Source organism: Callospermophilus lateralis, chromosome 17, assembly GCF_048772815.1.
Source record: "Callospermophilus lateralis isolate mCalLat2 chromosome 17, mCalLat2.hap1, whole genome shotgun sequence".
NCBI classification, from domain to species: domain Eukaryota; kingdom Metazoa; phylum Chordata; class Mammalia; order Rodentia; family Sciuridae; genus Callospermophilus; species Callospermophilus lateralis.
In genome coordinates this window covers 19,058,017-19,081,993 of record NC_135321.1, presented here as the reverse complement: position 1 = coordinate 19,081,993, position 23,977 = coordinate 19,058,017, and the positions used below count along the sequence as shown (strand labels likewise).

At 38.9% G+C, this 23,977-nt stretch overlaps 1 protein-coding gene across 12 annotated transcripts in view; it reads right to left on the bottom strand.

The window, feature by feature from the left end:
• The window catches only part of Tcf4 (transcription factor 4), a 343,890-nt gene that overhangs the window by 118,558 nt on the left and 201,355 nt on the right, over positions 1-23,977 (bottom strand). For 7 of the 12 annotated variants that reach the window (XM_076837111.1, XM_076837105.1, XM_076837108.1 and 4 more), the window contains 2 exons: positions 2,185-2,314; positions 1,651-1,700 (listed from right to left, as the gene is read on the bottom strand). The exons of 2 other annotated variants lie outside the window; for them this stretch is intronic. In XM_076837111.1, the coding sequence (XP_076693226.1) occupies positions 1,651-1,700; positions 2,185-2,314 (180 nt within the window). The remainder of the gene's footprint in view (positions 1-1,650; positions 1,701-2,184; positions 2,315-23,977) is intronic. 3 more of the 12 variants (XM_076837106.1, XM_076837109.1, XM_076837123.1) reach the window with 1 other exon arrangement.

Below are 23,977 nucleotides of genomic sequence, written 5' to 3'. Positions count from 1 at the left end.
AATTAAGAAAAATTGTTGACAGTGATTAATATCCAATGCCACACCAATGCACTCCTTAGAAATTGTGTAGCTTTCTGCATAATTTTAGCACTGGAGAAAACAAAAGTTAAATTTAACATGGGGCATAAATAGAATATGAAAGCTTGGTTTTCGTAGCTTTTGTACCATAGCGTTAACTGTCATTTCAGAACATTCAAAGGTCCATTTAATATACTGAATATTGTCTATACTAAGTTCAGGGCATGTTTAAAATGTAAACAGCTGTGAGGACTATATTATTCGAAGTTATCATAAAGCAATTAAAAGCTAAAATGTCATCAACATTAAGTCCAATCACTAACTTCAAGCTTAAAATAGGCTTATTAAAAAACCTTCAGGGATATTAGTCAATTTCAATACAATACAGACATTCAAAGAAAAACAATTTCTGCACATTTTTAAATGACTTATTGGTAGTCCAAAATGACTATTTTATATGCCTTTGGTAGTTTTATTTACACAATATTTTTCCATATTTATGGATAATTCTGTGATGCTTCTTCAACATCATCAAGTCTGTAATAATCAGCATACAACATTTGTGTTTTTTTTCTGATAAGACTTATTCTGATATATTCACTTAATAATTTTTTTGGATGAGCTGAACTGAAATCAAGTCAAATACACAGGTGTTTGTGTTAATCTAATCTTAGCACATTTGCAAAACCCATTATTTTTCTAATTTATTAAAAGTGAAATAAGACTAACATGCAAGCATTGATGGGTAATAGTCTCAGAAATCTAAATATAATTTTATTTTAAAGTATATGAAGTTAGAATCAGGCCATACTTTTCCAATACTAGTAACTCCACAAAATCAAGTCCAAACCTACACCCAGGAAGGAGGGATGGAAGAATGAAGGAAACAGGGAAAGAAGGGAGGATATCATCTTTTTTATTTCACATAAGGAGAAAATTACTAGAAAGATATCAGTTCTCAAGAATATTAAATAAATTATCTAGGACCTAAAAAAATCTATGCTCTTATTGTGATCACAACCAACTTCTGCTCTGTTGGGCCTGGGATGCTTCAGCAGCTCCAGCCATTGCCATTTAAAAGACCCAGAAAGCTCTGGTTACAGCTGGGTGCTTCTGGTCCTCACCTGGTATGACAGACGCAAACAGCTACTGTGGCAGCTACCTTTGAAACATTTATTCCGCAACCTTTCTGGAAGATAGAGACATTCTCCCTGCACTCTGGGCTGAAACCCATGTAAATTTTTCCTAAATCCGCTCCACAAATCTCCTTTCGCATGCAAATCCATAAATCATCATAATACTGACAAAAGAATTTAACCAACACATGAAACTAATACTCATTCTCTGGAAAGCCCTATACAGGTAAAACTGCTGGAACCTCAGGCCCCCTTTCAAGGCTCTCTTCAGAGCTTAACCTGCTGAATACCAACATGACCACCCAGTCTTCTGGGGTGCTCAATCCATCACTCCAAGGTGGACCAGGTAGCTGGACCTGCAGGTCATTCCTACCTCCTCGTCCACATTCTGGATAAACCTGCTTCTCTGGGCACATGGAATCACATTGACTTCTAGCTCATTCACAGCAGCACAAAACCGAACAAAGTGAACAGTAGAGAAACAAGCAGTACTTACTGAAGATGGCAAACCTGGAGGAACTTTTCGAACTTTTTTTGTCTGTACCTCTGAAAGAAAATGAAGATGAGGTGAGCTCTCACAGGCCCATTTTCCAATCTAAAATACATGATCCCAGGAAGCCACTGGGATTAGACCGGAATTTGTTAAATCATTCCCGCAGCGCCATCGTTCCCACTATCACCTTTAAATCTAGCAGAGATCAATTCTGCCTTGTTCATAAAAATAAAGATGCTGTATTTAACTTGTTACTGCTTCTTCTTTTTTTTTCTTTTTTTTTTTTAAAGGTTCCTTCTGTGTGTCGCCAAGAGAAATCCAGAAATAAGCAGACACCAAAAAAAGTTCTCTTGCTGCTATACATTGTTAACGTTATCTATCTGCCCAGTGGGCTACTGGGGAGGGGGCCACCAGCCTGACAAGCCAAATTTTAGGGGCTTTTGGGAGAAGGTAGAGTAGAAATGGGGTGAGAGGGTGGAATTTAAAAAAGAAAAAAGAAAAATGACACTCAGGCATTCAAACAGAAGAAGACCTTACCCATGGCACTACTGTGAAGAGGCCTCCGTCGGGGGTTATTGCTAGAATACTGATAGTACTGGGAGCCAGGTTTGGTGGGCGAAAGGGTTCCTGGATTGCCCATATCCATGTCCCCTCCAAGGAGACTCTGCTAAAAGGTTAAGAAGAAGAAACAAACACATAAGTTTACTTCTTGACATTCACCACCCCTCAACTGATTGCTAGTACTATTTAGACCCAAGCAATAGAGAAAACAGCATCTGCTGAGCTGAAACAATTACCAAAACATAAACCAAAAAGGAAAAGCAGTCTAGGAAGCGATCCCCAAGTTTACCCATTTGCATTCTTCACTTTTGAGAGGGAGGTATGGTTCCCTTTAAACCACGTATTCTTTAAATCTTTGCAGATGACTCATGTTTTAATTTCCTATGAAAATGGCATTTCTGAAAGAGGGGTGTTTTCTTTCTCTAGACTGAGGCTCATATCTGGGGACTATTCATGCCCTTCCTTCACAAGACCAACAAGAATCTCATTTTTCGAACTTGCCCCGGCTGCTCACACTGGGGCAAGTGTGCCCGATCCACACCAGTAAGAACCCTGTCCCTCTGCCCCGCACGCCATGATCCTCCGTGAATCCACAGACTTGAAAACACCAGCTGAACCAACTTGCACCATTTTAGAAAAAGTAGGCATTCTAAGCTCACAGGAACAAATCAAAGAACTTTAGAATGCTCTCTTGAGGACTATCGGAAGCTAAACACATCCCCACAGATTAAACATTTACCTGAATACTAGAAAACTTTCACAAATATCATTAACTTATCACAGTGTGACAAATTACTACACTTTCAAAAATGATGACATCAGAAAGATTATATAATAATATCACATTTTCTAAAAGCTACATAGAAACTTACCCATAATACATAAATCGCCTGATTATACTCTGCATTGAACACATTGTTCTTTTAATTATTCTGATATGCAATAAAACAAGTGTAGATAGTACCATTTATATTAAGAACAAATTTACTGTTTAATAAAGAAATTTTAAAATTAAGTACTAAAAATCTAACTTTATCGTTACTTGTAATCAACTTTTACTGACTGAACTAATTACTGTCCTTGATAAAGTACAGAATGTGTTTTCCCTAATCTAAATTCTAATCACCATGTCACTCACAACAGACTTAGGGATGCTTCACTAACACACTATTCACATGCAAAATACTCTAAATAGGCCAATTATGACTCTGCCCCTGTTCCCTGGTTAACCCGCTGAGAACTGAAAAATTTCACAAGGCAGTCACCAACTAAAACAAAGGGTCCTTGTTTTAAATTAAGACAGTCTTTTTGATTCCTAAATAGCTCAACAAAGTGGCATGTCCTCTAGTGAAAGCAGTTGGTCAAATATGACCCATAAGCTGGAAAATCAAAAATTCAAACCTCCCCTTTCCACCGCCATATCGCTAAATATCATAGAGTCCTCTCTACTGCGAGGGGTTTTTGTGAGTGTTGGATGAGTAATATATAAAGGACTAATCAGCTGCTGACAGGCCTGCCGTCACTGCTCCCAGCGCACGACTTTTTCAAGGGGTACATAAAAAACATTATTTTAAAATAAAAACCCGAAGATGAGATATGAAAGTTGAAAGCACATACTGAGTAATCGTTGCTAGCATCTTAAGATTTACCGCATAAATAGCTGGTAAAAACCGACTCTTTGCCAGATGAAAAGCTGACCTCTGCATGCTCAACCACTGCCTCTCAGGAACTTCAGACAGACACTGAAATGCTGCCCCCCAGGGCAGACTGAAATGCAGAACTCACTATCACAAAGTTTTCTATCAGCTGAGAATCTAACAGTACAACATCAATTTTTTTAAAAAATATAAGTTTAGGAGCTTTATTCAAAAATTTAAAAATTTCAACCTGAAATTTCACACTGGGCAATTCTTATTAACAAAGTATGTATATTTAAGTCTTCCAAAGTTTTCTTTGACATTTCCAATGATTGCTTCAGATGATCTGAAGTCACAAGCTCCAGACAGTTTGGTAAATCTGAGTCTTTATTTCATTGGAAAAAGGAAGTTTGAAAGTGATATTATTATTATTATTATTATTATTATTATTATTATTATTATTATCATCATCATCAACTTATTTTGCAGCACTGGGGATCAAATCCAGGCTTCCTGCATGCTAGGCAAGTGCTCTTCACTGAATTACATCCCTAGCCCCATGGAAATGATATTATTGATAACTTTATATTTACCAAGAGTATAAGCATTGTATTGACAGACATTACCCTATTTCTCTACTTTTCTTTACCCTAAATAACATACAAAATATTCAGAAAAGGGCTCAGCAAATAAGCTGAGATGCTTGCTTCTCTTTTTAATGAGCCTAAGCACTGGTTAATTCCTGCTGGTCTTGGTGGCAAAGGTTTCACTCAGGAAAGTAAATGCATTTAACGGGTCAATCTAAAAGCAAACACGCTTGTTACCCTGGGTTTTAACAGCACTCACAATAGAGTTGTTCAAAATATAAAATGATAGCCGAAAAACAGCTAACTGGTTGTGGCTGACCTCATTGTTGTTCATTTAAAAGAAAATCATTTCATGGGCCAGTCATAAATAAATCAACTCTTGCATATGCAGCCACATGAACTGTGCACAATACAAAGACCAGATAGCCCTTCATCACACTTAGTGGCTCCTGCTAACCACCCACCCCCCAAAAAAAGCACATTCCTGTTTCTTTCTCTTTAAACCTGTTTGTTCCTATTTCTTTTTCACTTGGACAATAGAATCATTCTTCTAAAGCAACAAAAATAAACATTCCCTCACACTTAAGGGGATCCTAATCACCCCCTTAGGGGAAATGAAGATAAAAATATGTGTGTTCTTATTGTAAAGTATACTTGTAAAATGAACAATGACCATTTACTATTGTTTGGTCTTTATGTCATACACTTAACTCTTTGTAGCCTTGGGGGCGGGGGGGGGGGGGAGTTCCACTGGCTGAAAAGCCTCACTAAAAAGTTAATGGCATTTAACCTAAAAATGGAGAAGGCATTCATTTATATATGAATTTACCTACATGTATCTGCAGCTCTGAAGACAAGTTTATGTTTAATGAAAGTCAAGTTCGGAAGCTAAGTCTACTTTCAAAATGGGCCAATTCGTCCTTGCCTTAAATAGGATTATAAAGGCTTTAGGCTCTTCACGTTGTGCAACCTGGCTCTGCGGTTACCCTGGGTCCCAGGAGCAAGCAGACCAAGTCTGCCAGGAAACACTGGAAACAAGATGTGGCCTCTCAGAGAACTAACCTGTAAATCTTACACCCATGGGTTAGCATTTTGCTTAACTGTCTGCAATCTGATGAGACAAGCCCTTCCCCCTGCTCGCTCCTTTCATCCACAGGCAAACAATCTCAAGACTTGAAACACCCTACCCAAAGAGTAAAATACACTCACTTTTTCAACCGGCTTTCAATGTTTGAGATTCACCCCCTGCAACCCATTCTTCAGCAAAGAGCCAATTTTAGCATAGCCTTTCAAAGGCCAAAGGCAGCATTCTTTGAGGATCTGTTTCAATTAAAATTTTTGTTTGTTTTACATCAGATCTGGGCCTCAGACTGTCCTTCTCACACTGTCTCAATCCTGCCCCTATTGCTTTTAGGGGGGAGCATCTTAACATCCTTGATCAACCACTAAACTTTGCTTATGCAACCAGGAATGCAAACCATGAATTAAACTTGAGAAACAGAAAAGCAACATATATCTCAAATTAGATTTATAACTGAATGGTAATCAAAAATAGAACTAACTGCTTGAAGCTTAAATTATCAACTTTTTTTTTTCTTGTTAAACTAAAATCATCTCGCTCTGAACTATTATTTCATTTCAGTCAGCTCTTTAAATGTAATGGGTGGGTGGTTCATTTCTAAAAAGGAAGATTATATTTACCCTTAATTATAGATATGAGTGAGATCAGAGTACGATGAATGCTGCTTTGGGGGTTTAAAATTAATTCATCTAATAGGTGAATGACCTTGAATGTTAGAGTTGGGGTCTGGGATGGGGGGAAAGAAGGAAAAAAAAGCGGAAAGGTTAAAAAAAAAATCTCTGGGGAAAAAAATGTGCCCCTGGTTTTGGGGGCTTTCTCTGATTTTGCGTCACTGCCCTCATGGTTTGATCAGATATCAGACACAACATCTTGGGGGGATGTTGCAGAACAGAGAAAAGCAGTCTCAGATGAAACCAGATTAAGCTCCTTTTCTGAACTATTGCCAAATGCTTGTGAGTCTAATTCATGTTTGGGTATTCTAGTACTCACACAGCTGCAATTCCATTGTTTCATCACAAACCTAAGTGATGTATAGTGGCTTTGTATGGTGAACTGACTCTAGAAAGCCAGGGATTTTTAATGTTAATATGGAAATAAATTCTGAACTGGAAAACTTATGAACACTGGATATTTGTGTAGGTACCCCATAGAGTTTGCAGTGGTACGTGCAAAATACACAGGGAGAGAAATCACAACTAGGATTTGTTCAAAACACTTTTTTTTTTTTTTTTTAAATCACAACTGAGGTCATTGCTACATAGCTAATTCTGCACAGAATTGGGTTTTCAAAGACACTGCTGAATAAGATTCCTAGCAGCTATGGGGAAGTTTTTTGCAAATCCCTGTCGAATAGCTGCTGCTGAATTTGCCATTCTGACCACAGAAGGGCCATTGCTGACTTACTATAGTAGCAGGAGGGGGCGATAATTTTGCTGCTGTTGGCACTTACTCTGCAACCTAGAATATATCTTGCACCAAAGGGCAATGAAGAACACAATATTTCCACCTGTCCACTTTTGAACTTCAAAGCTCAAAACTGAAGGTCAGTCTTTGGACAGTCTTTATTCCTGATCCTCAAAGACTCTGGAAGGCACCTTTCTAGTTTATTTAGATTTCTGCCCTATGCTTGGTTTCAACAAAAGAGGACTGGGGAAACTTGGAAAGACAAGATGGTAGAGATAACTTTCATTATCAGGGACTTAACAGATTGTCAATCTGTTGCAGGAAAATGCAAATTATTGACGTTATCATTTAGCAAATACTTTCTTTGAAGGGCTACTGGTCAGTGATTTTTTTTTAAATTTCTATGTTAAACGTGTAATGCACATTGTATTTCATAACAAGTCTCAAGTCGAACTCCAGTGTACTCAGAGGAAAAGCTTAAGGTAAGCAGATGAGTTAGAACCCTAGCTCAGAGTCACACAAGCAATGGGATTAGGGGTTAGTTACACAATTGCTCAAGACCACACTCCTCTCCTCTGTAGAAAGGTCCTAGTAAAACCTGTTTTATGGAACAGTTATCAGATGAAACAACACATACAGAATGTCCAGCAGAGCTGGTGCACAGCCTCAGCCCAGGCTCCCTTCCTCTGTCCTCAACTCACAGACTACATTAGAGTCACTGATTATTATTTAAAAGATTCATCCAAACTGTGAACAATTGCCAGATCCTCTACTCCACTTTCAGATCAAAAGTACACACTATAATATGACTGAGAAGTAACTACAAAAGCTGAAAAGAAGTTAAATATGGGAGTCTATGTAAACAGTGGTGGTAGTCTCAAGGCCTAGATCTACACTGGCAAAAAGAAATGACTAGCTTTCCCCCTCATATTTAATAAAGATCTCGATAATTTGAGTTTAAGTGGCCATTTTCCTGGAACTGCCACTAGGATTACTTCAGTGGCTCATTTAATTTTGCTTTTCCAGGCATGAGCAAACTGCTACTGTTAATTCAACTATATGTGAGATCAAAATTAGTTAACAATTAACCAACTCAGTATACAAAAAAAGGAATGTTCCGTATGTGATAAAATTTTATCCATTGTGATGTTAAATAAATTAAAAAATTTTTACTGCATTAACTGCTGATAAATGAAGTATAGTATAGTCCAATTTTGTATTTTTCCCCTTGCAAAGTCAATTACAGACATTTAATGAGTATATGCGTGTTTACATGATACTTATCAAGCACTTTTTAAAAATCTTTTGCTTCTCCCATGAGGTGGGTCTCTCTCTCTCTCTCTCTCTTTCTCTCATACACACACACACACACACACAAATCAATGAATACACTCCATAGTTTTGTTTGGGAATCTACATAACTCACAAAGAATTAATGGACCTTGAATAAAATTATTTATTTTAGTAGTGATTATATTTTAACAAACATTCAAAAATTTGAAATACATTGTCTTTCCTTATAAAGAAACATAACACCTTATATTTAAATGCTATAATGTGATGCAAAGGTTGCCATGGTAACTATTACTTAATGTATAACACAGTAATAGTCAAGTAAAAACTCATGCATTTTGGTATGAAAATTACAACTGCCCAAGGGCTGGCAAGATTTATGCATTCACCTATTTGACTACTTCTCAAATTAAAAAAAAAAAATACATTATTTATTGTATACTCTAAAGTGAGAAGGGTTTTCTGTGGTTTCTGAAAATCCATTCTGGAATCCCAGGTCATTTATTACATATTAAAAAGGGGATTATATTTGTTGTTGGGAAGGGAGAAATTTAGCAAAGCAAAACATTAAAGCAATCAGAAATCTAGAATAAAACTGGATTTGAGGAAATCTTAGGTAAACAATACAGAATTTAAGACACCTACCTTCCTGTCAGTACAAGCTTCTTCTCAGTTCAGGAAGTTCATTTCATATATAATTCAATAAATAGTGATTTGAAATCGTATAGCCACTGCTTGCCTTAAAATGTTTTCCTTCAGCAATTTTGTGCCAAAGTAAAAATAGAACAATTTGAATACACCCTGTTAATGTACCAGGAAATTAGCACCAACTCTCCCATAAACATAAACATGTGGCTATTATAAACGTGCTAGGAAGTATATTTGGCCATGTTACTATTTAAATAAAATAAAGGAATATCAAACTGTCACATGTCAGTCTTCATCATGTTGGGTGGGAAAAGTTCCATTTCAAGGTTATTGTAAATGTCTGTCCCTCTGGGGAAGAAGCTATAAAAACTATTTTTATGGGACTGTCCTCTCTGGGAACAGGGACAAGGTCTCCTTAAGGCTGCTTTCCCAGCACCTCATCGAGGTGCTCAACTCTCATCTAATAGCCCACTTAAGATATCACACACTAAAATAAAGGGTACCAAGGTCTTCACCTGTACGTATGGTGACAAGCCTACACAGGATGTGAGGAAATTAAGACCCAGTGGATGGTAAGAAAGGTATGTGGTGTCTTCCCTCATCCTGAAACCCTGACCATCCTTCAGGAGCCAGGCACAGCCTCCTGATCCATGTGCATTCACTCTTCACCTCCCAACATTCTTTTTCTTCATGTGTAGCTCATCAAGAATGTGTGGCATGTGGCCAAACTAGGTTACATGCTGGTTGGAAGAGGAAATGACATCATTTATGTTGTAACTCACGGCAGGGCAGTGCCTAGCAGAGAGCGTTGTCATGGCAAAGGCTCACTAAATATGGAAGTGAATGCAGAACTATTGCTGCCGATCAAACCAAGGACTTAAATGAACTGTTGTGCTCTCATTATTTTAGCCTCAATCCATTCCTTTAGCCATTCCAATTGCTGTTGCTGCTAATACTAATAGCCACGGTAGTAGGAGCAGTGGCCAGAGTCATAATGTGGAGACTGAGGAGGACGTGTGTGACTCCAAGAGCAGGGGCCAGGGAAGTGGGTGTAGTCACAGCTACAACTACCTGAATGAGTACAGAGTGTCAGGACAAGGACAGGCACTTTACCTATAAGCAAGGCAGCTGCTCCAGGCAGATGGGGCCATTTAGAGTGGTTATGTGACCTGGCAGAGGCCAGAAGGCTGGCAAGCAGAGGAGCCAGTCAGACTTGACTTTGATGCCCATGCTTATTGTCTACTCCACCCCCTACTCCTCCCTCTATTTGTGCACTTGATTTTTATACCCCATCCCACCATCCCACCATCTGAGTGTCACCCGGAGTTGCCTGTTGTCATTGGTGCATCTTAACAGCCATCAAAAGCTCATCCCTGCAGGGTATGGATACAGCTCAGCACTAGAGCAAGTGCTGAGCATGTGTGACACCCTGGGTTCAACCTCCCTCATCAATCAATCAATCAATCAATCAATAAAAATTGGGCGGGGAGGAAAAAAAGGACAAGTTCATCCCTGACATTGCCTGCAGAGGAGCAAATCAAACTCATGAGACTAGGGCAGGCCACTTACCTCTGGGATAACCTGGACAATCTAACATCAGTAGCTTCAGGCTCCTGGCCTGGGAAATGATGGTAGGTTGACTCCCACCCACTGTGAGCATCGACTTAGAGAATATAAGTGCTTAGCAAAGTTCCTAGTACTTACTGAGCATTTATAACTGAATAAGAAGTAATCATTACACTTGTTATAAAATATCTTATGATAGATTAATGCACTATTTTATTATATAAGACTGCAAGTTTGAAATAACTAGTAAGATGTATTCCACATTAGTAATGCATGCATGTATTATATACATTTGCCACAGGCCAGGGAAGGCCAGGCTGAGGAGCAACATGCCCTCTCCACAGCTGAATCTTATTCTTGCGCCTGAAAGCTCCCACTGCCTCGACTCCTCTCTCCATAGCCTCCTGTCTCTTCCATCTAATCTTGATTTCCACAGTTTGTCAATCATCTTCTCTAATGAGGTTCACACCATTGTTCTTCACTTTCTGATCATTCCTCAGGATTATTTCGTCCCCACCCCAGTTGTCTCTCATTTCAGTCCTCTTCTTCCCTTCTAGACTTTCTCTTCCACTTGATGTGAAAATCTCATCGGTGGCAACATTCATCACCCTGTACAGAGAGTCACTGTTTATGCGTCTGATTTCTCCCTTCTGATCTGTGGGTCCCTCAGGGGCAGAAAGTGAGCTCCGTCATCTTTGCGTCCCTGGCATCTGGCAGTGTGGGGCCTTGGTTCATTGTATGCCCTCTGTAAATGCCAACTGGCTGAGTTAATCAACTGTGGAAGATGCTTACATGATTTCCACTGCTACTATCATGAAGATGACTTTCCCATCTCCGTCCCAGTAGATGCATAACTCCTGCACCTCCATGTTCAGTGAATCTCATCCTCGGCTCATCTCTTTCCACCCCACAAATGCTTCATGTAAAAAACTAAACTCTGACTCCTAATACGCCAAAGGCTCAACACATCTTTTCCCACAAAACTTCTGCTTTCAACTTATTCCCTCGGCCCTTTAAGGGATATTTGAACCGTCAGCATTTGTAAAGTCTAAGAAGAAATTAAATTAGTTGGATGCTTATCTGAACACAGGTGTGAAGGTCTAACCTTTGTTTTAATCTATGATTCGTTTGACTAAAACATGGTTAAATGTCCCTAAGGCTACTGGTTGTTCAAGGGTTCATCACTCACCCAAAAGCCAGGTTCTGGAGAGAATCTGAACAGCTGGGGAAACAGGCACCCTTGGGAGGAAGAGACTTCACCATCCACACATCCACACCCTCCAACAGAGAAGGCTCCAGGAGAGAGGAACAAAGGCCAGAGAGAAAAAGCCATGGTGCTAGGAGCCTGCGAGGGATGTTATTCTAAGGAGCTCAGCTTAGGAAACAGACTAGGAAGAGTTCAAGAGCGGGCTTAGAAACTGTTAGGGCCATCTTGACATCACACCAAGCACTTAGATTCTACTTTCTTAACTACTGACACCAAATTGGCTTTGATAAAATCAAAACCACAGAGATGGCACAGAAGACAGAATCAAGACAATCATGACAACAGTAAGTACACTTATACATCCTGGTGGGACTGCATATCAGTGCAACCACTCTGGAAAGCAATATGGAGATTGCTCAGAAAACTAGGAAGGAAACCACCATTTGACCCAGTTATCTCACTCCTGGGTTTAAACCCGAAGGACTTGAAAACAGCAGACTTCTACAGTGTCGCAGTCACATCAATGTTTATAGCAGCTCAATTCACAATAGCTAAGCTATGGAACCAACCTATGTGCCCATCAACAGAAGAATGGAAAGAAAAGGTGGTATATATACATAATGGAATGTTACTCAGCCATAAAAAAGTATGAATTTATGACATTTGCCAGAAAATGGATGGATATATAGACCATTATATTAAGGGAATTAAGCCAATCCCAAAAAACCAATGGTCAAATGTTCTCTCTGGTATGTGAATGCTAACACACAACAAAACAGGGGCAGATAGAAGTTCAGTAGATTAGACACAGGGGAATGAGGGGAAGGTAGGGGGACAGGACTAGGAAAGACAGTGGAATGAATCTCACTTTATTTTCCTACGTTCATATGTAAATACACCATAGTGAATCTCCACATCATGTTCAGCCATAAGACTGGGATCCTAATTAGAAAAAGATGTGCTCCATGTTTGTATCTCCATGTCAAAATATACCCTACTGTCATATATAACTAAAAAGAAAAAAGAAAAAAAAAAAAAACTGAGCTCCAAAATAACACAAAGTTTTGGGACATTTGTTCCTATGGAGGGAAATGGCCTAAATCTTTCTTTCGAGACTTTTTTGGGGGGTGGGGGCAGGTATAGGGGATGATCTCAGGGGCACTCAACCACTAAGCCACATCCCCAGCCCTATTTTGTATTTTATTTACAGACAGAGCCTGAGTTGCTTAGTGCCTTGCTTTTACTGAGGCTGGCTTTGAACTCGCCATCCTCCTGCCTCCTGAGCTGCGGGGATTACAGGCGTGTGCCACAGCACCAGGCCAGAGATGGCTTTCTAAAACCCAGAGCTGCCCTTGTTCCCTCAAGCTCACAAACACTGAGCCCCACTCCCTGCCCACAGCCAGGTTAGCCCCAGGGCTCCTGTCAGTCCTGAAAGGAGTGAGGTCCATTAAGCTGCCCGGAGCACCTGTCATTAGCTAGCAGTTGTCCTAAGCTCTAGGGACATGGAAGCTCCTCGCACACACACCTCAACGTGGCCCAAGAAGGGTCCGAGCCAGATGGAAGGACCTGTGTTTCTGCTGCCCTCCTTGCTCTCTCAAGCCTTGGCACCTTTACGAAGGCTGAGTTCTCTCCCTGGAGGCCCTTTCTTCCCATGTCACATTAGACAAGCCACTTCCAAACAACTGTGATGACCAGACCCCATGTCACCCCCTTGGCTGCTCCCTTCCCAGCCCACCCGAGGACTGCAGGTCCCCTCCTAAGGTTCACTGCCACTGCCCCTTCACAGTGCCTGGGTGGCACAGGCAGATGTGGAGCCTCCCCACTCTGGAGTCCCAGGCAGGAGTCTGGGGACACCGCTGCGCACTGTACTGCGACCTCACAAGTAACAGCCAACGCCTACCCCACGGCCTCAGGTGCCTCTCAGGCGCCTCTCAGGCCCGGGGCTTCCTTGAGTCCTCACAACCCCTTGAGGGAAGATCTTATTAGTCCCACTTACAAAGTGGCCAGAGGCAGAAAGAAGCTAAGCACCCACCCGAGGTTTGAAAAATATGTTTAGAGGAATGAGTCACCAAACTGTGTCTCTTCCACTGACGTCCCTTGTGTCTTCTGGAGTCGCGCCATTTCTGGTCACCTCGTATGGGACCTTCTCATCATGTGCTGGGACCCCCCCACCCCCCACAATCGCCTTCTCTCTTCTACCTCCAGCCACAGACAGCTTCAGAGCTCCCGAAAAGGCATGCTGACCCTGACCTCTGGGCGCCACTGCCTTTCCCACCTGGAACCCCAGCCATCCCTCTCTGGAAACCCCATTCGGAACTCGCCAATGTCACGTGATCTCACTGGAGGTCCCTGCCCAACTTTAGAAAGCAGCCTCAACGCTGTGTGAGAAAGACGACACTAAAACAATGAGCAGACAGGTAACTTCATTAAAAAAAAAAAAAAAACTAAAATAAGACTGCAAATTTTAACTTTCCTTAGAGAATATTCTGGAGCATTTAAATCTATAAATACTCTCTTTTCTCTCTAAGGATGTAGGACAGGTATATTTTTATTATGTGTTCCCATAATACCTCATTATAAATATATTTAGATATCGAGCATGTGGCACTGACTTGCTCAACTAGTTCAGAAGCCAGTTTAACAGAAAAAATTTTTTTTAAAAAAAAAAGGATTCAGCAGAATAAACACTTCCAAAAGACGGAAATAATCTTGTGTATCAATTTTTAAAAGAACCAGATACTTTAATTTTTCACACAAATATTCCCCAGAAAAGTACTTGCATAAAAGTAATCTGAGGACTCAAAATTTAACTTCAGACTTTTAAGGCAAAGCCAAACCAATCTCAAATAGAGGAAAAATGAGTGTGTATTGCACAGGAGGAGAACACAATTCTAAAATGATTCTGAAACTTATCTGGAAAATTAAATAATAATAGTTAAGATTTTTCCAGGGCTGGGGATGTGGCTCAAGCGGTAGTGCGATCGCCTGGTATGCGTGCGGCCCGGGTTTGATCCTCAGCACCACATAGAAACAAAGATGTTGTGTCCGCCAAGAACTAAAAAATAAATATTAAAATTTTCTCTCTCTCTCTCTCTCTCTCTCTCTCTCTCTCTCTCTCTCTTTAAAAAAAAAAGATTTTTCAGATGAATTTTAGTTGGGAAACTATACAATATATACCATGTATATAATATATATACTTATATATATATATATATTAAAATAAATTAAATCAATACAGAAGTAGTGCCAAAACAGTAAGTATCAGAGAGATTTATGGTAGAAATGTCACATAAAAATCAACAAGGAAATGATAAGTTGTTCAATAAATGGTACCAAAAGTTTGTTCATTGTTTGTAGGGGTGAAATTGAATTTTATGCTTCATGCTTTCTGCCAAAATATATGCAGAAGTTAAAATGTAAAAGCAAGAAAATAAAATGTAAGCAAAAAAATATTGAATTTTAAGGTAGAGACCTTTGTTAGCTATGACATTAGATCTATACAAATTAGAGGAACACATTGAACCCATGGCTACCTACTTGTTTTCAAACCATTATTCACCTCTTGCGGGGGAAAAGTTGGGGAAAACCTTTGCAACAAATACTTCAAAGGAAAGATTAATACCCTTAATAAATAAAAAGCTCTTAGACTGCAATAAGAATAAAATCAAACAGAATGATGAAGAATATAAACTATTCCTTTCAAAAAGAAGAAATTTGAAATTTGGCCATAAATACAGGAAAAGCTGTTTGGCAAGTTAAAAATAACACAAATTTCAAACTGCCAGTGAGGAAGTTCACTTCCATAGATGGCTAAGAGGAATGTAATCTGGTATAAACTTGCTGGATGGCAATTTAAATGTACAGCAAAATTATTCTTAGTTTTTGATGATACTGGGGGAAGAACCAGGAGCGTACTGCCTATGAGCCACATCCTCCAGCCCTTTTTAAATTTTGAGATAGGGTCCCAGCAAGTTGCCCAGATGGGCCTCTAACTTGCTATCCTTTTGCCTCAGCCTCCCAAGTAGTAGCTGGGATTACAGGCATGTGCGTAGCCTTACAAGAAAAATTTAAAAGGACATGCCCTTTGACTTAGAAATTTCAACTTTAAAATTTTACCCTAAGGATAAAACCAGGCAAATATACAAAAACATATGCACAGATATTCATGACAACTCTTTATGTTTGTGAAAATTTAGAAAAACCTACAGTAGTTCTGTTAAATAAATGAATGAATATGAAATAATGTGACAAATTTACATGGAATGAAAAAAGCCTGTCTTTGAAAGGACCACTGTAGGGTCTATTCTTCTAAGAGCATCTGCAGGTTTAACCTCTCTCCCACCATCAATCAAATCATGATGTTTAATAGACTCTTTCATACTCTGGCAAATTCTCTGGCTTACGTTTGTTAAAAGTAACAGTCTTGAGTAACTTCACAGAGCAGAGTTCTGCAAGGTAACTTCAGACAGCAGGAAAAGGCATAATAAAGATGATCTTCATTTCAAAAATAATTCTTGAACTTTAGTTACAACATAATAAAGACCAATCTGATTATATCTGTGCAGGCACCACTCATGTGAGAGCAGCCAGGGGAGATGATCAGATACTCAAGGGCTTTCTATAGAATGTACTGCAAACGGGCTTTTTTGAAATGGATATAAAATGGACAAAACTACTCCATGCATTTAAAAAAAAACAGGGAAGTTAAATTAACTTTCAATATGCAGACTATGCCATTATTTATAATTTACTAATGCACACATTAAGGGCTGGGATTCGCTGATAGGTAGATTTCCCCAAAGCTGAGCCTCAATTTCAGTTGTAGCTTATTTCCTTATTGCTTTTCTACCAGCATGGTTCCCTGTAGGAGCACTGGATAGATGCCCGCATTGTGTGGGTGACAATGACTTCAGAGCACATGGGAGGATGCAGAGGTGAAGCCACTTTCTAATACTCCCCCTGGGCAACAGCACACCTTGTCCAGAGCACGTCCCTCTTTCAACTAAGCAGGCTTTGGGAGCCAACAGGCTGAAAGTCTAAGAAAGCTTATTTCTAAAATTGTTTTTAAAAAGGTTTCTTAGCCATGTGATAGGACTTCTTTATATTTCTCTGTGTGCTGTGAATGAAAAGAAAGTCATTTCTCTGATGGGCTTAGAAAACTGCTAAGAGTGATATTTATTTGTTATTTGATGTTTTTTTTTTTCTTTTTCAGAGAAAGGTAAATATTTATTTATTTGTTCATTTGAAGGTCCATAATCTCTTCTTCTCAATCCTGGTACGCCAGGAGCTCTGAAAACTTTTTGTAATGTTATGACCAAACCTGAGCTGAACTGATATGAGGATATCTATCATTTTTTAAAATAATCTTAGTGTGACTATTCACATGATTAGCTACAGAAATTATAATCTATTTAATTGCTTGATGATGCTTCAAACTCCACTGTGAGTTCCACAGTACATGTTACATGCACCATATTAACTTCCTAAAATGCAAATAATTGCTAAATTCTGAAATACCATGACCCCAGGGTTCTCAATAAGGGACTGTGGTTTATAAAAGTCTTTTGTATTGTGCTTAAAGCACGGTATAAAAAGAAAATTTATGAGTCATCTTTTAATTACTTCTGGAGATATCCTCAATGCCTAAGTACTTAAAGATCCCTGAGAATATCTGTACTTGACCTGCTTATGTTAGTGCTTGAACATGTCCAGTTTACCAAATCTAGGCCTCCGAGGGAGACAGTGCTGTCCTCTGCAGTTTGCCACATGTTCATTTTATATTTGCTGGTGAGCAGTTTCATATTTAGGCCTCTTCATCATACCTGTTAAAATTTTTGATTTTAATTTGTTTTGATGTTGGGAAACTGCTAAACTGGACACTTAATTTCACTGCTCTTTGAAGAAAGTTCTGTGTAGCTCAAATAAGGAGTGAGTCGACCACCCAAGATTTCACTTGGGTGGTACAAAGATCCCCCACCATCAGGACCCAACATGATGTTTGCTCCTCCTTTCACAAATATAGACAACTGTCATTTCCATTCCTTTGCCTGAATGGCCAATACTGAATAAGAAGATGGAGGAAACTAATGACAACTTTCTCACAGTCCAACCAAGTTTTGGGTTCCTTTTTTTGGTAGCACTGTCCCTAATGCAAATAATACCTTTGGAGAATATGGAAATTTCTTTAATAAACACTTATCATGTTCCAGGAACTGTGCAAAACACTGAGGACAAATTGCAGTACAATGTACATTTATGGATGTGCATGAAAACGTAAACAAGATAGTGCAGTTTCAACACTCTCCTCTTCTGGTAAGGCAGTTTAAGTCTGTAAGACATCCCATACGTTCGGACAGAAGACAGAATGTAAAATACAACAACAACAACAACAAAATTGCTATAAAATATGCAAAAGGAGTGGTGTACAGGTGATTAACCCCCACGTAAGAAGATTTTAGGAGAAAAATTTCACTGAATTAATTTGTGACTAATTTACAACCACCAACCAAAAAAAATCATAGATTCTAAAACCAACAAGCTAGAAATGAGAATTTTTATAACTGAGAGATCCAATGGGTAGCACATGAATTCACTGATCAACTTAAGCATTGTGAACAATGATGACCAGCTATGATCTGTCTCTTGATGTGAAGCAAAATGATGTGTTCAAGATCAAAGAAGGAGGAGGCTGTCAGCAGCACCATCACCACCTACATCTCATGAATCCTCTAGGTCCACCTATTCCTTTACAGGAAATGTGGAGAAGAGAATAGCATGCTGAAAGACAAGAAGGCCACCAGCCCAATCCAAAAAGTGGGACATTCTACAGGAAAATTACCCCATTTTGATATTTAAAAGGGAGGGGAAGATAGGGAAAGCTGTGAATTTAAAAAAAAAACTTAAGAGCCACGATGATCAAATGCCATGTCCAGTCTGTGACATGCTAACTGTCAAAACACACTTGGAGGACAATTGGAGAGAGTCCCAGGATGCTGTTGAATTACTGAGTCTTCCTAGCTGTGGCAACAGCACAGGGGCATGATGAGTAAAGGGGAGAGTTTATTTTTTAAAGATGCTATTGAAATATTCATAGGTGAAATAATATGCTATCTTGGCTTTGCTTTAAAAATATCAGAAACAAACTGGAGAATATGTTATATAAAAGACTGAGAAAATGTGATGATCTCCTGGAACTGACAACTGGGGGCCTGGTGGACAGAGCCTATCAGAGTCCTCTCAATTTGTCATGTATCTGATAAGGTCCGTAATAAAAAAGTTCAAAAAGGTTAATGGGTCAATAAAACAAATTCCATCTATTTTTAAGCTTCAGACCGAGGCCAAGACTCGGAATGCCTCCCTCACACCAGCATTAGACTGAAGAGCTGCAGATTCCTCTAAGATATATATTCTGTACGCTTTCTCAACAGTAGCAAAATTTTTTTAAAACCAGCATAGAGACACAGACCTCGAACACATGAGAATAAAGGTCAAGAGGATGGCAGGGAAAGAATCAGGAGTCCCACCTGATCTAAGGACCAGGTCCCAAATGTGTCCTCTCGCCCCTGTACCACAATGCCCCTTTCCTTTCCTTTCCAAGATGCATGAATGGCTGAGGTCCATGAACAACCTCTGGTGACACAGAGTCCTCAAGAGGAAATACACACTCCCTGCAGGCACGAGAGACAGCCAGCCTGGAGAGCTCTCTGGGAGCCCACGCTGCCTACACACCTGCACAGAGCTCACTGGGGAATCTAAAAATATTTAAATACTCTAATTTTGGCATAAAGGTAAAAAAAAAATATGTGGGGGGAGGGGAGCAAAATAGCAGCAGCTGGATTTTTTTAAGCTGACATAAATAAAATATGTATTCATTAAATGTTTATAAAAGTCAAAATTCAGCCACTTACTAAACTGGGTTATTTGGCTACTGCTCAAACATCACCCTGTCAATCTGCAGAAAAGGGCTGTGCATTTTCAGCTTTCAATTAAAAAGTGCACATCAAAGTTTTTGTAGGCACCCCACAGTGGATCAAAGGGAAGCTACTGTTCCCTCTCCCACTGAACTCAGGTCCCAACCTGGCCACCTCATCCTGGTAGCCCTCCAGAGGTGGGGTACCCCATTATTCAAGGAGTAGTTTCACCCACAACAGTGCACGCGACCCCCAATCTCAACTTTAGTTTAAAAAGAGGGGAACATACTATCAACTACACAAACCGAAAGAACTCATGTGGACACCTGAGCCATCCTCCTTCAAGAGACCTGCTGAAAACCATAACAAAACAGTGGGTCATCCATTTAGTATATTAGCCTGATACTTTGTTCCAGGACCTATTCACTTGGAATCAATAGGCATTAAGGTTTGAATTGGGGCAGGTAATGTCACAATGTTTCAACTCCAGCAAAAGTCTAAGAAAGGAAATACTTTCTTCCCAAATTCATATATAGCATACAGAAAAACATTCACAGACTATATATAAAGAAAACAGTTTTATGCATAACCCCTGAATATTTATATTCCTTCCCTTCCCTTTTCTGTTCTGTGTTCATTATTTCCCTACCTGGAAACAGGTCCTTAGTTAACATTTTGTCTGACCCACACACCTCTGAGCTGACCTCTTGTTTCTGCAAGTTGGTACATTATATTCTTTTCTATGGAGACATTCTTGTCCCCTTCTTTACACTCTGAGGCCCCACCTCAGTAGACGGCTGAACTGTAAAATTTGGGAGGCAGTTGTCATTAGCACAACATGCACATTGTGGCCTAAAATCCTTGCTTAGGAAAATGATCCTCACGATAAGTGGCCTCCCTCTTCAGTTACGGATACCTGATCTCAGTGAGAAAAGCACGTTCTGAGAATGTGAGTCAGATTGAAAGGGGAGGTGAGAATACTCTAGATGAGGCAGCCAAAGAGCCATTAAGAGTCTTGCCTTTAGGGAGAGTCAGAAGGACTAGGGCCCAAGACTTCAGGCAGGTGATTTAAGTCCCCTTAGACTCCCCTTCAGCTGAGGGTTGGCGATGACAACTGTACCTTTCCAAAGGTGCCTAGAGAAATAACGAAATCATGCCTGTGGGGGCTTGTTGCTTGTGGGACCCAAGACACCATGTTATAGGGAAGGAGCACTCTAGTGAGAGTAGAGAGACCCTCTGTTAATTCACTCATTGTTTTTAAGTGCCCACCAGGAGAGGGGGGCACCATGGGCCAGGCTGGGGGCACCGCAGTGGCCCATGCCTACCACTATAGCAGGGCCAGTAGTAAGGGCAACACTTTAGCCCTTCTCAACGGGGCAACACAGAGACTCCTCTTCCATGTGCCTTGTACCTAGCCCAGGCCTCAGGCATGAGGTGCTAGGTCCACCCTATGGCATGGTTATTACTTCTACTCTGCTGGACCTACCTACCTGCCTCCATCTCAGCTGGGAGGTGCTAGAAGTCGGGGTATGTGCATGACACAGGGAATTGCTAACATATAGTAATCAGTACAAATTGAGCCAATGGTTTAACAAAATAAATGAAAGAATAAATTAACACCTCTTAACTTCTCAGCTTTCTCATTTGTAAAATAAAAATAATATCAGTCTTCCCTCTCTTTCAAGGTTCCGTATTTAAATACACTTAGAATATATAAGGTTCCATGTAGAGAAGCTAGTATGGAACACTAGATTAAACAGAAGCTTCTACTCTTCCTCTAAGCTCACATCTCATATAGAGTGTGTGAGTGTGTGTGTGTGTGTGTGTGTGTGTGTGTAAAATGGTGTAGATTTAGAAGAGAAATATATACAAAATACTGCTAGAAAATAAGAGGTACAAATAATTTCAGTGGACCAAAAATTTTTACCTGTTCTTAAAACATAATAGATGAATTAGCTTTATAGAAGAAGGAAAAAAAAATTGAATCATGGACCAACCAAGCCAGAAGACTACAAGGAAAAAAGGAATGAATTTTGTATCCTCCAATCTCTGAGTCAACTTGGGGAAAAGGGTAATATATCAATGCGGGTATGAACTGAGGTATGCTTAAGAACTGCTAGGCAAGTCAGGATAAAAATGAGACAGAAAAGTAAGTATAAGATTTCAAAACTCAAATTCCATATGAAGTCAAACATGCATTCAAAAAAGTGGGTGGGCAAAATAAAGGTAATTTAGAAAATGCCACCCCATTTGTGAAAGAACTACATAAGAATATGTAACTGAACAATGATAAGCAAACCCAAAAAAAGAAAACAGCATGGTCCCCCGAAATAGCAAAGTGGGCAAGGAAATCACAGAATCGATGTAATCATTGATGCAATTCAAAGAAAACCCTAAAAGGAAACTTACAGACCAATCGCAAGGGGGATGGGGAGTTAAACTAGGGACAAGAAGGAGAAACTGAGTGATTAAACATGTGTTAAGATTCTTTGTCGTCTTGTATGGAAACTACCACACAATAGACTTTAATAGAAATAGATAATTTTAAATATGTGACTTAAAAATTAAAGAATGATTTTTATGAGGAAAGACATAATAATATGTACAATCCCATCTCATTACAAAAGCAAAGAAAAATTTCAAACTTCAGTTAAAAAAAAAAAAGTAACAAAGGAAATGTGATCAAGCCAGGAAAAAGAACATTAAAATGGAAGCTTAGGGAAATACAGAAATTAACATGGCAGAAATAAGTTCAATATACTTTAATGACTATAAATGTAATCTTATTCTGTTATGTTTATTTAATTAATCACCCTAATTATTCTCCAATTAAGTTATAGTGGCTATCACATTAGGGTAGAAAAACGTGACACTGAATATTATGTATAATAGAACAACACTAAGAAGAAGATACACACAAGATTGAAAATGAGAGGTTATAAAATATACTTAAGAGAGAAATACACAGCATTTCTTTAAGTTGAAAGCCAATTCAAGGCAAAAAGAAAATTTTAAAAAAAAAGATTTCATGTTGGTGAAACTTACAGTCTACTGAAAATACAAAATATCCACAAACCTCTAATCATTTATGATACCAGCTTCATTTTTCAAGAAATGAACATGAGAAATTGATACATCCAAAATTAAAGTGGATGACTAACAACAAATCTCTTTTACAAATTTAAATCAAGTACACTGAAAATAAGAAATTGCTTAATATATTAAAATACAGTACTCACTTTTTCAGAATGCATAAAGAATACTGTTTAATAAACAAAATAGTAGATTGAGCCACAAAGAAAATCTAAATCTAAATCCCTCCCAAAGTATGTAATACACATGCTCCTTCCCCACCCAAAATGCAGTAAGATAAGAAATTAAAAACAAAACCACAAGGCTGGGGTTGTGGCTCAGCAGTAGAGTGCTTGCCTAGCACATGTGAGGTGCTGGGTTCAATCCTCTACACCACATATAAACAAACAAACAAACAAATAAATAAATAAAATAAAGGTATTGTGTCCAACTACAACTTTAAAAAAAAAAAAAGTGTGTGTGTGTGTGTGTGTGTCTCTGTGTGTGTCTGTGTCTGTGTATAAAACACAGCTGTTCTATCACCAGGAAAAATGTCTTACTGAAGGAGAAATCTTTTTAAAAAATTTTAATAACTCAGGCTAAATAGGAATTCAAAATATTATTTTAAACAACACAAATCAATGACAATGACAACTATATAGAAAGAAGATGGATGGGGTGCAGCCAAAGCAGAATTCAAAGGGAAAATTATGCTTAAAATGTATACTACACTGTGTAAAAATTAATACTAAATGAACTAGACATACTTAACATAAAAAGCTGGAGGGAAAAACACAAAATGCTAAAGAAGAAGTATAATAATAAAATTTAAATGGATGAAATAAAAAATAAATAAAATATAGATTTTCATCAAAATCTAAAGAACATTTGAGAGGATCAAAGAAAATGAGTAAGCCTCTGGTCAGCCAGAGAGAAGGAAACGTGAAGAGAAAAGAAAATATGATTACAAAATAAATCTAACTAATAATCTTAGATATACATTATGATTTTTTTAATGTAAGAAAACTATATGCATCATTTTGTACAAGTAATTATAAAGTTGGGAAATGGATGTTTTCTAGGACAATATATATTTAGTTTGGAGATGCACGCACACTCACACATTCATCTTAAGAAATTATGGATCATAAGGGAGCTTTCTGAATCTGCTGGAAGCCTGCAGAAAACTTATTAAATCATGAAGCTCTAGAAGAGATGCTCAAGTCAGAAAAATGCAAAGCTGACCTGCATTCCAGCATTCCCTTAACAATCCATCCACTGGAAGACTTCACCAGTGTTAGAGCACGCGGGAAATAAAATGGAAACATACCCTAAGAGGCAACACCATCAATATTTGCCAAGGA